The sequence below is a fragment of the Tyto alba genome, unplaced genomic scaffold (genome assembly GCF_018691265.1).
Source record: "Tyto alba isolate M040663 unplaced genomic scaffold, T.alba_DEE_v4.0 Super-Scaffold_38, whole genome shotgun sequence".
Taxonomy (NCBI): Eukaryota; Metazoa; Chordata; class Aves; order Strigiformes; family Tytonidae; genus Tyto; species Tyto alba.
The window spans coordinates 751,671-764,139 of NW_024881313.1; the positions used below are offsets into that span (position 1 = coordinate 751,671).

A 12,469-nucleotide genomic window follows, 5' to 3' on the forward strand; every position below is an offset into this window, starting at 1 on the left:
GCAGTAACTTTCCCCCCCATCCTTTTTCTGGGAGAAGAGTACTAGGGCATTTGAAAATTAAAATAAATCAGTTGTTTCTGGGTGATTTAAATGTTGTTTCTTTTTTTTTTCTTTCTTTTCACTATTAACACTACATGGCTGTATCATCTAACAGCCACTTTGTGACATGCTCCCATTTTTTTCCTAAAGGTAAGAATGAATAGCATAAGTTAATCCACAGGGATTTTAGTGGAACATGGTTATTGTAGGATGCCAGACTTCCCTATGTCCCAGACATTTGAGACAGACATTTCTGATTTTTTTTTTTTTTTGGTTGGTTGTTTTTTTTTGTTTGTTTTTGCATAGGATGAAATACTGAGGCACTGTGTGGTCATTTAAAAGCCCAGTAAATTTCCTCAAGCACTGGGGAAGCTAGTATTATAGTTAATTCCTTAGGAGATAATTCAGTTCTTCTTGTGTAAATTTCATGCTGGTTTCACTTGCAGGTGTTCTTCATGTTCTGTTCTAAACTGCTGCTTAGTGTTGCTGAGCACAGTTGGTAGTTGCTGTTATGATCCCAGATGGAGCTGAATTTCAATAGGTATGAGTGATATGCAGGGATCCCAGATCTTTTAAGAGGTTATGAAGCCTTTGCTGGGGTTCAGCGCACATTTCTCAGAGTATGTATGCTTAGGTGTGTGTATATAGGTATCTATGAGTGAATTAGGTGTCTAAGTTACCCTTTTGATCAGTGAAATTCTAGTCAATACAGTTAATGGAGCTTGGAGAGCTACTTGGCCAACCAAAGTTGGTGTCTGCTTCCAGAAGTGATATATAACTCTTCTGACTTTGTTGACTGCATCAATTTGATCTCTGTTAACTGTGATGGGCAATTAGACATCCAGGTCACAGGTAGGTATTCACATATACATGTAAAAACTTAGGTGTCAACCTCTGGGTCAAAACTCACCTACAGTGAGATCTACTGTGGAAAAAATAAACATCACTGATATTTTCACTTCATGATGATTTGGTTCCTATGCTTTGTCCTGAAGCTTCATGTGTGGAACTGCAAAATGCTTACACATGGACATGCAAATCAAATTCAGTGCTGGTGTGAATAAAAACAGTACAATTTTTTCAAAACTATCTCATAAAAAGTTGAACACTATGCTGTAACTTGCATCTTTTTATACCCTCAAATTAGTGTCTTGTCTACTGCCATTTTGTCCTTCCCTTTTTGCATGGCAGTTTCAGATAGACTGCAGTTTACTCAACTTTGACTAGCATTTCCTTTGATAGCAACGTGTTGGCCAAAATAACTTTCTTTAGATATTAAAGAGGAATTCAAACACATCATGTGTGATTAGTTAAGCTGTTTTATAGTCACTGGAGATTTAATTTCTCCTGCCTAACTGTAACTGGATACAAATTTCTCGTCTAACCTAAGTTAAATGTTGATAACCCTCTGTGAGTCAGTGGAATAAGAGTACCTTCAGAGAAGGACCAGTTTTCTTCCTCTCGGGTAGCAGTTTACTATGGGATAAGTTGCCCCAGGAGGCACCTGTAGCACTGGCTAGTTTAGTTGAGATGCCTATTTTTTAGGTAGTTAAAGCTGGATGTGCCTTAAGCTCCTGCCTGTTCCAAATGTGGTGGTGGCACCTTGCAGACACTTCAGGTGCTGCTGTGAAGTATCTCAACTCTCCAAAGCAGGAGAGATGTTGTAGTGCTGTGCAACTGGCAGTCTTGCTCCCATTCATTGACCCAGTATAGAAACCAAGCTGCTCTGTGCTCACACTGGGACTGTGTCTGCCAGCATTTTTATCTTGGAGTTATATATTGAAATTACAGCTCAGTGCCTTCATAATCACTGGGAAATGTAAAATCATACTGCATTGCTACTTTTTTTTTTTTCTTTTAATTTTTGAACTGCTCAATACAGCATCAAGAAGATGAAGCATTGTTTCGTTCCCATATCTTGAAATTGTTCCATTGAAGGACTAACGGGTGTGGAAAATGATTTGATTATATTCTATAGGAACAAACAAAATACAGATAAAATCTTTTACATATTTTGGGCTTCAAGATGTTTTATGTCTTAAAGGAAAATTGCAAGCAGAACTGTTTGGGAATAAAAAGATAGAAAAACTTGGAAAGAAAATTTATACTTCCTTAAATAACTACAGGTCACCAGCTGACTAAAAAAAGTCATTTCATGTTCAGAAAATTGAAAACTTTGGCTAAAAGTCAGTTCTGGTTCAGCCACAAAATAGTGACAGCAACTAGAAATTAAAAAGCAATTTGGAACAACAATGCTAAAAGAGGAAGTGGATACTAATCAATATAAATTAGAAGAAGTATGGAAAAATTATAGGGAAAGCCAAAACCAGGAAATGAAAATTCTGTGGTTGGCAAGGCAAAGGACAATAAAAAGTTTTTAGTGTATTAAGAGCAAAAATCCTTATAGTATAAGCCACTAGATGGAGATAGTAAGATTGTTACGAGTGATTTGAAAGAGCCATAAATGTTAAATAAATATTTTTAATCTGTATTTTGAAAAATGCTTGATACTCTCCTCATGTCATGAATGTGCTGAGGCACTTTCCAAAATGCCTAGAAGAAAGAAAGGAAGATGTCAAGTGGCAGCTACTTGGACTAAAGACTATTTAAAATCAATAGGCCTGGATAACTTTGGCACAAAGGTCCTAAAAGATTTGTTGAGGAGGTCCCTGTTTCATTGAGGCAACTTTCTGAAGTGAAAAAAAACAACCAACCGACCAACCAAAAAACCCCCACCCCCAACACCTCCCCATAAAATCCTGCAAACCATGTGAAACCACAGGGGAGCACAGGAGTGCTACTGATTTGCTGGTACTGAAATATAACTGATACCTATGCAATAATCGCATTGCTGTAATTTCTGAGCAAAATTAAGAAGTCTCTAATTAGTAATGCAATAAATTTTAGTTATTTTAGTTTAACTGGATATAAACAGACAGTTAAACCAGGCAGCATAAACAGATCATTTCACTGTGTAATGTCTGGTTTTGTTACTTGAGACTTGTAATTTGACTGATAAGGATTTTTTTAGAAATAATCGATGTACATAGTTTTGGCCACTGTTTTCTTTAAATAAATGCACTATACAGCATAAGGCATGTGCACATCTGATTAAGAAGGGGTTAATTGACAGATCCTCTACACACCAAATGTAACTAATTCATGATGGTACAATCAGAAATGCGAACTGCAAGTTGAACTTATGAACGGATAGTGTCCTGTAAATCAAAGTGCAAAAAAACCCCACTCTAGAGTGTGAAAGCTGTACAGAATTTCTCAGTGCAACATCTGGACTTATAAATTTAAATGTATATGTTATAAATTTATAAATTGTGAGAATACAAAGCCTAGATTTGGTGATGAATCTTAAGAGATATGTTGCAAAATTGTAGAGAGTGTCGGAAAGATGGACAAAAAAGTGAAATGCTGAATAATTTGTTCACCTCACCAAGGATAGTGATGGATTGTCTACATGTGATATACTCAAAATCTGCAATGTTAGACAAATTTTACTGAATGCAGTACAGAAATTAAATTACAATGGAGAGTGAGAAAGCAAAAACTATGCACATTGGAGTTGATGTTACCACCAGTTAGAGTTAGAGTTTTCATTCTTTGCCTGAAAAAATTAATCTATATTGTTTGTGTACATGAAAAAATATCTCTGACATGGACTCATACAAGCTTTTCAATCTTGTCTCCTTTTAAGACCATCTTTCCCTTTAAATGTATTATCAATATACATAGTCAAAGAAGCTTCTACACCAGTTGCGTATTCATTCACATTCATTATCTTAAATCTTGTTACATACTTAGGAGCAAAAAATGACAGGAGTGGGCATTTAGTAAAACATAGTGCTTAAAACGTAGGTTTGGTTTTATGTTGGCATCATTCTGTTTGTTTGTGTAATAGCTATCTATATCCATGGGAAGGAAATTCAGAAAAATATGACCCTTCATTTGCCACATGCCATCTGTGTTCAGAGTATAAAATACTAGAAGTACTAGCTTTATGCTTACAAAAATGCATATTGTTGCTATTTATATTTCTTAAAACTCATATGTGGAAAATCCCAGTTGCTTAAAAACAATAGTGCTGCAAGTACTGTTACTGAACTGATAAAGTCTGCATGGCAAAGATTTGTAAAGGCTCTCTGAATCAAAGGTGATTCTTTGTTTACCTCTTGAAAACACTTTTATAGGAGGTTCTGGTTAGCCATTTCCAATAGAGAATGGAGCAGTTGATCAGATAGCAGCTAAACTAATGAAAAGCTTCATGGAAGTGACAGGAAGATTAATTAAGTTCCTCCAGTTGTATTCACGTGTGGCGGTACAGAGTTCCTTTGGGTACTGCTGCAGTTAAATAGTATTCATGGTGACAAATATTGCAGATTTCCAGAAACGACACTTCTGAGTCAAGGGTAAAAAACACATTTGGTAGTTTTAGCCAGTGGAGAATGTGCAAAACCAAAGATGAGTCTCTATGGCTAGTTAAAATACACAAACGTAGCTTGCTGCTTCCCGTCTTATCCTTTAGTGTGACCTCAAGAGATTAGTAACGAATCACAAAATCTGTATTACTGTGTAGTATGTCTTAAACTATTCCAGATGGCTTCAAAATAAAAACAAACCAAATTTCTAGCCGATGTACTTAGTATGTTTGATTTGAGGCACAAAAATATGTGCACTTGGAAACATTTCCAATTGCTTCTGGAGCCTTACAACACTGTGGCTTGTTTGCCATTTTTTATTTCTGCACTGTGGCCACTATAGTACTAATAGGAATGAAATACCTGCAATAAAGAAATTTCCAAACTATATAGAAGTTCTAGACCTATTTTGCCTTCTATAATCTTTTAGTTTTGGGGTGCTTTTGTCAAATTAGTAGGCCAAGTGTGATTTGGCTTGCTTCTCCCACTTTATTTTCAGAAATGAATGTTTGGATAATACATTTTTATTCTTAATAGATGTCTCTGGACAGTAGGTAAAATTTATTTTAGGAAAATCTGGAAACCTTTCAACTGTATGAGATCTTTTAACCTACTACATGTGATGCATAAACTTAAAATGGTGTGTCACTAGTGTATTTTGTTGCCTTCTGTTGCATTTCTGCCAGCAAAGAGTCCCTCGATATGCTTCTGTATTTGCAAGAAAAGGTTTGTGGTCGGCCTCACTAATTGAATTTCATCAAAGCCAACTGGTAAGAGTCTGGGTATAAATCTAATATTAGTTACCTTCTGGGAGAGTTTAAGACTGGAAGAGAGTTTTACAGGAATCCTAGGGAATTAACTGGGTGCATTAATATTAAATATTAATTGGTCTCTGCAACAGACATGCCTGTGAGTGGTTTTAACACTATGGAGGCATAGTGTAAATAGGTGGATAGATAAAAATCAGTAGAAAGCATAGATATAGTGCCGCTGGATCATGAAGTGGCCTTCTGGCTCTAGACCAAGTCAAGCATGAGGGGTAACCTGTGGCTTTCCTAGTTCTGGAGAAATGGAGGTAATGTCTCGTGGGGTAGTCTGCATTTTGAAAATCTGCCCTTTGTGGCAAGCCCTTTACTGAAGTGGGGTTGTAAATGTGAGGAAGGGCAGAAGAAATGAAGGTGGAGATCCTATGAGGAAAAAAAGCAGCAAGTTACTTGGAAAGAGTATTTCAGGGAGCAGATGTTATTTCTAGTATTAGAAATAAGGTGGTGGAATAGCTGTTTTAGCAGAAGGTACTTTTTTTTCATGTTATGCTTATGCTATTGCTGAATCAGAAGGGTTTGGGGGTTTTGTTTTCATAGGTGAACCATGCATGAAAATATGGTAATTTTGCACTTGACCTGCATCTGTAGCAAAGCTAAATGCTGGTTAGCCTGTTCTGGCTTGTTGATGATTGGGAGTTTACACTGTGGGCTGACATCATGGGCTAATTTGCTCATTCATTCTGCATGATCCTGCATGCCCAGACTGGGTCTACTCAATTCTCCAGACGCACACAAGTGTTTGCTGTTCCTGACTGCGCTTCCCCACAGCTTTGTTCAGCAGAGTCCTCAGTGCTTGTGTTAAAACACCAGCCATTCAGGATTGCAATTACTAAACTAATTTTTGCTTTCAGTGACAGTGACAATATCTGTGAATAAAACCTATTGCTTTTCCCTTGCTTGGAACTCTACTTCTTTTTGCAGTTTTTAAATGTTGTATGTGTGTAAATGAAATCAGTTTGGCATGGAGTATGTGAATTTGAGCTGTGAAAGCTTTCCATGAGAGACCACCAGTGATTTTTCCCTTCTCCCTTGCATTTGTTCCATAGTTGAAATGCAAAGAAATTAAAGGAAACTTCTTGGTTTTGCTTCCCTGACTACTTTGATTGTATGCTTATTGTAACAGCAGAAATAAAATGGAATAAGGGGGGAGATGGTCCTGATTGTTTTGCATCCTAAAGTGCAAAACGAAAGTAGAGGTAACATTCAGAACCAGGTAGTGAAGAATACGTCCATCTACGTGGTGCTTTGCTGTTTACGGTTCCTGAGGAGCTGACCTGCCATCAGGTTCCACTGAACTGGTATGGTAACAGAGCAGCCAGCTCAAGAAGGGATGTTGAAAGGCAGCATGGTTGCTGCCTGACAGCTAATGGTATGTCTACGCTGACACGAGTCATTTGTACCTGGGCTCTCAGCTGGCCAGCTGATGGCTCAAGGCAGCGAGGCGTATCAGCTTGGAGGAGCGTTGAGACTGGAGGTAGCCTACATCTCACAGGGTCTGACTCCCAGCAAAATGAGCCTGAGCTTTTCTGTGGTAAGGTAAATGCAGCCTAACAGGCGAACGCTGTGCCTGAGTGCAGACTGTCCTAAAGGACATCTCGCAGTGCCTCTGCAAAAGCACTTCGGAGCTAGCAAAGGAGCTGAAGGATTTCACAGCAAATTGATTCTCTGAGCTTTTACCCTCAGTGAAGGGAGGGGAGGGAATGCTTGTGCTGCAGAAGGCTCCTAATAGTAGCTTATACCTGCTGCTCAGAGGACATTAGAATGGCTCAGCTCAGATATTTTAAACCAGCCTTTGAGAGTGGTATTTTCTCCTGTAGAAATGTGTCCTTCCTTGTACAGTAGGAGTGAACGATACTTGTAATGATGAAACAGAGGAGAAGGAAGGTGCCATGAATACCCTCTGTTACTTGCTGGCCAAACCCTCTAGTTAGAATACAGGCCATGGTTTCTAGATGACAACTTTTTTTCCTGTGGGTTTCTAGATGATGTTTCTTCACTTTGATTTATGATTAGCTCAGCTTAAGTTGCTGTTGGTCAGTTTGAACCACGGAATAAGTCTTGATCTTCCTCCATCATGCACTATGGTCTTAAAGTGAGCTCCTGCACTGTGTGCTTTTTAGTTGTGAAGCAAAGTTTGGTTTGGAGTTTATTTGTATACTGTGTATCCCTCATTTCAGGCGTGCCTCTTCCTAGGAGCAGTTAGAACAAGAAAGGGCACCAAGAAAGGCTAGGTGTCAGAAATCAAGAACTGTGGGACTGCCAGCGAGGGACAGGGCTTAAATTCATGTCCTAGTTCCCCCAAGCAGTGTTTAATCTTGGTGACATGCATGCAGGTAGCATGAAACCTCGTGAGAGCAATGCTGCAGAGGACTCTTGCTGAGAGATGCGTAGCAGCTATTTACACCAGGGTTCTTAACTCTTCTGCTGCAACTGGAGCGTTCCTTGGCTGCTGTGCTGGTGGATAATTTTTCCCTAAGTGATTGGATCACATGAGATAGAGAAGTGTGGAGCTTTTACAAATAAAAATGAATTATACCTGTCATCCTCTTTCCTGTAGAATGAAAACATTCATCTGTTAGATCCTCTTATAATGAAATAATCACTTCAGCATACTGTCCATTATTTTTTACCTTTATTTAGTTTAAGTGTATTATCAGTGATACATGCCAGACTGACAGCAGGAAGCTGATGTCCTCTGTTGATTTACAGAACAGACATAGTATGTGCACAAATACAGACTGCATAGTCTTCATCACGCTGCCACACCAGTCTGTGTCAGATCCATCCCGAGGCACTACGTGTAGGTGGTGGAGAGTAGTTCAGTATTTCTTTGGTCTTTCTTCCTCTGAAGCTGCTACTAGTTCATATAGCAGCAGGGACTGTGTGGGGACCTATTTACAGCAAATTTAGGACAACTCTATTTGTCACAGAACAATAAAATAGCTACCAGCTGCTAATGACTTATCAACCAGGGCCAGAAAAGAACTGGAGACCTGAAGGGTGAAAGGTGGTAAAGTCCATTGCAATTCCTTGCTGTCATATATTTCCTGTCCTCATGCTTTGTTATTCATGCAAAGAAATCATAGTTTAAAAAAATCAGTTCAGCTCTATTGAAATTGAACTACCTATTCGTCAATAGCTTTTTAAAAATAGAAACAGACTGAGCTTTATCCAACATTCATATGAAAATAATTTATGGAACTATTGATTTAAAATAAAAAAAAAGAAGGGCTTCTTCTGGAGCCTGCCCTTCAAAGAAAAATACACTAACAATATATGCTTTGTCTTTCCCATTGATTACGTAATTGAGCACGTTATGTCACTTGAATGCGTTTGCTGCCAAAAAAAAAAAAAAAAAAAAAGAAATTATGTACGATTCTAGAAGGGCTTTTTTTTTTTTTTTTTCCTAATCCACAGTTAGGTTAACCAGCATATTAGAGCATGTTGTTGTGAGCCCGTTAAAGAAAAGATCTGTTTGTAGTACTCTTAGTCCTGATGTCACAGGCACAGCAAGGACATCAGAAGGAGGAGTCAGATTACAGTAAGAATGGGCAGTGCAGCATGCAGCCGGAGTAAAACGCTAAATCAGACAGGGATTGTATCAGGGATAAGACTGCCTGCAAAGCGCTCATCCTGAGGAGGCACACTGCTCACTCACGCTTCTTGTGCTGGGAAATTTCCACATAATGTAGAATGAAAGAGCTCTGTTTTACATGTCAGCCCTGTGCGGGAGCTAATGCTGAATACACAGCGGTGGGATCCTGACTGCATGATTAATGAGAAACATAATGTATTTTGGTAAGTGTTAACTGTGATGTAATTCTACTTCTGCTCAACGTTATCTATAGGAGTGATTATTATAAATCTTGGATTCAAGAACATTTTGTGCTGGCAGTGACCTAAAACTGACAACTGGGGAATCCTGTCGGCTATGCAGTTTGAAAGGATTTCATTGTCTGGGAAATTTTCTGTTTGAGTGGGCTACCGTGTAGTTTTAGCAGCTTGAAAAATAAGCTGGATAGGATGAACCCACCCTAGGTTTGTTTTATATGAACTTGTGTTTCATCTGCCGAGAGGGCATGAGAAATGGTTGTGAGGCATGGGAAGTTTTAGACGAACTTAATGTAATGGACAAGCTGCTACTGCACTGTCTGTGGTGGGGAGGCACAGCAAGCCTTAGAATTTCATTCAGCTTTTAGTTTGAAGAATTCAAAGGTACAAGGGCGAAACAATGCTTCATTTGCAGTGGTGTGTTTGCCGAGTACTCTGCATTATGCAGATTACCGGTGTGGGGTTCGCTCCTACCATACCTCAAAATGCATATTATTTTAAGCCTGTAGAGGTCTCGGAGCTGTTAAATATTTGTGCAGAGTTTAGTTTTGTTGTTTGATGGAAATCTTCCTCAGGCTTACAGCTGAGCTGGCTGCATACTCTAAAAACATGCTGGAGGGTAGAGCTATGTCTAAGCAGTGTAGTGCTGCAGTACTGGGCTGGGAGGTAAAATTGCAATATAATGCTGCAAGTTAGTGCTGCTAAATAGCAAAAAAAAATAAAATAGGAAATTTGGTGGTGTGATGGAAAAAATACTATCCCTGGCTACTTGAAGTCTCATCTAGCTTCAGTGTTAATTCATAGCTGCATAATACTTTAGAATGAACACAGAGAAGAGAGTTGGGGGATTTCTGGGACATTCAGCAGCTTTCTCAGTGTCATTAAATATTGAATCAGGAGTTCACTTCAAGCTCTAAAAGAACTTTTGTAATATTCTGAGCCCTGTCACAAAAGCACTGTGCTTTATGACATGCTAAGCATTATTTTCTTATTTTCATAAAATTAAAAATAGGGGGGAGGAGGTGTGTTGTCTTTAACAGTGAAACCCATCAATTATGAAAGCAGATTGATTTTTATATAAACTGTCCTAACAGAAAAAATATAAATTGGCTGAGTTTTCAGAACTATTCAGTCAGTCCATTTCAGAGATAAATTTGCAGTGGTTTAGCGTTACCACTTTTTCCAAAGACTGAGGAAGAATAGACAAGCATTATGGTTTTAGGTTTGAGTAATTTGGATTAAGTTTCTTCACCATTAAAAATGTGGCAATAGGTTAATTTTTTTCTCATTTCTTTTATGTTATTTTTCTACTTTAACATTGCAAGTGCAAGATGGGTTTTCTTTTGTTACAGTCAGGTTTGCAACAATTGCTTGTTTGACTCATGTTAGAAGTTACGGTTTCTTGAAGTTAGGATATTAGGTGTATGTTAACAGTATGGTACTTAATTTTATTTTTTTCTGTCTGTAATTTTCAGAAACATGTAATGGTGATCAAACTTATTTTGGTTACTTTGAAAAAACACAAATGGCTGTTTCACATGCTTTTTTTTTGCAGCAGCAGCAGCACAAGTTTTTAATTGGAACAAACTGCATTGTGCTTTCTCTCTGCTTTGTAGGAAATTTCACTTTTGAGAGCAGAACTGAAAGTTTGTTAGGCAGGTTCTCAATCTGCTTTGTTCAGTCTGAAACTTCCTTTAATATTAAGTTTTAAATGAATGTTCTTGTTTCTGTCTTTTGCATAACAAAGCATGAGCTAATGGGGATAATGTTTACCTGTGGTTGTTCTGGGTGTTTTCCTGCTCTGTCTGTGAGAAGCCAGAACTCTGTAATCTCACCTGTCCCTGTTGTAACACTTACTGCACAAAGCAGTGTTGCACAGAGCCAGATGAAAGCTTGTCTGTGTGCACCGCACACCTACTTTGACTTAAAATTACTATAGTCATCACATAGACAATATCAGAATTTTGTATTTTCTGAGGAAAAAAAAAATTTCCTTTTAATATTACTAAATAATTCTGTGGTATTTTTTTTCTCTGTGCATGCTACTATGGGGACACCTAAAGAATAGGAAGGAAAGAAAGAGAAAGCATTTTTGTATATTTGTATGCATCTTGCTTGTTTTTCTGGGCCTTCTTGTCTAATTGCTACTGATGTAGAGGTGGCATAGTGGGAACACATGCACAGCATTAAGGTTGAAATAAATACTGAAATAATTACTGTAGAAAGACCCTAACCCTCTGAAAGTGTTTTTCTTATAGAGAAAGTGTTAATGGGTGAAGGGAGTTTCTTAACCATCAGAGAGAAAAGTTGCTAAATTCAGGAATCAGTCATAGCATTTCTTGCTCTCTTTAAAGCTGTAGCCTTGAAGAACACTGGGCTGAGATATTCTACCACATTCAGCTATGTATATTCTACTATTTGAGCTGAGCCTTCAAATAATTAAACTTATTGTGACCTTTCTAATTGCATGAGCCTTTCTTTTATATTGCACCAAAATTCTGAGGGAGTGGTTTCAATAACTGCTAATTTTCACTCACCGTGCTGTGCTTTAGAGTTTGTTGTTTGGTCACAGTGGATACGTTTGTTACTTATTGTATTGGGTTTGCATTCATCATATCAAGCCGAACAGAAATATGGAATTGTAATAATAAAAATCCTACAAAATGATGTAGTGTGTTTATAGAGTAAGCCAAAAGCCAATGAAAATTAAAAAACTCTGTTAAGTGTTTTAGTAGGTAGACGTTTTGCACTTAAAAACATATATGCGTACCCCAAAGCAACTGTGGCTTGCATTTATCATCGAGTTAATAATTTAACATGAAAGTCAGTTGTGACCACTCCCAGGAGCTCAGAGAGGAGGAACGGTGGGGGGCTGTCAGTGCCACAGCACTGATGTGGCGTGCTGATAATGGGGGACTTCCTCTAGTCCCACTCAACGCGAGGGCTCTGCTGTGGCCGATGGTCATAGCTGGATGCTGCCACCTCTACCTTAAAAGGTCCCGCCAGCCGCTGCTGCCTTGACTCGGCCACCTTGCCAACATCACCCCCCCCCTCAGCCTGGCAGCGCCGGGGGCTGGCGGGGGCTGGCTTGTCCCACAAACGCGGTGGACCCCGTGGCCACCCCTTGGGCTGGGCAGCCAGTCTGTTGGGTCTGGTGGAAAGCGCTCTTCGCCGTCCGGGAGGGGAAGGAGGGAGAGCTTTGGGTGTGTGCCATGCACCGGCGCCATCCGCGATGGCCGTTGAACTGGAGGAAATGCTGCAGTGATATTGCAGTTATGGGACAGTGAGCACCGGTCCTGAGGGCTCGGTCAACCGTGGCTGGAATTGAGAGGGAAGCCAGTCCTC

The 12,469-nt window shown here is 39.0% G+C and overlaps 1 protein-coding gene across 4 annotated transcripts in view; it reads left to right on the forward strand.

Annotated features, from left to right (window-relative positions):
* ZNF385D (zinc finger protein 385D) overlaps nucleotides 1–12,469 on the forward strand; it is a 448,489-nt gene that overhangs the window by 263,065 nt on the left and 172,955 nt on the right. Inside the window, exon 1 of one of the 4 annotated variants that reach the window (XM_033008527.2) lies at nucleotides 8,831–9,091. The exons of the other annotated variants lie outside the window; for them this stretch is intronic. Within the exon in view, the coding sequence (XP_032864418.1) occupies nucleotides 9,070–9,091 (22 nt within the window). The 5' untranslated portion in view covers nucleotides 8,831–9,069. Of the gene's footprint in view, nucleotides 1–8,830; nucleotides 9,092–12,469 lie in introns of those variants that run through there. 4 annotated transcript variants of the gene reach the window in all.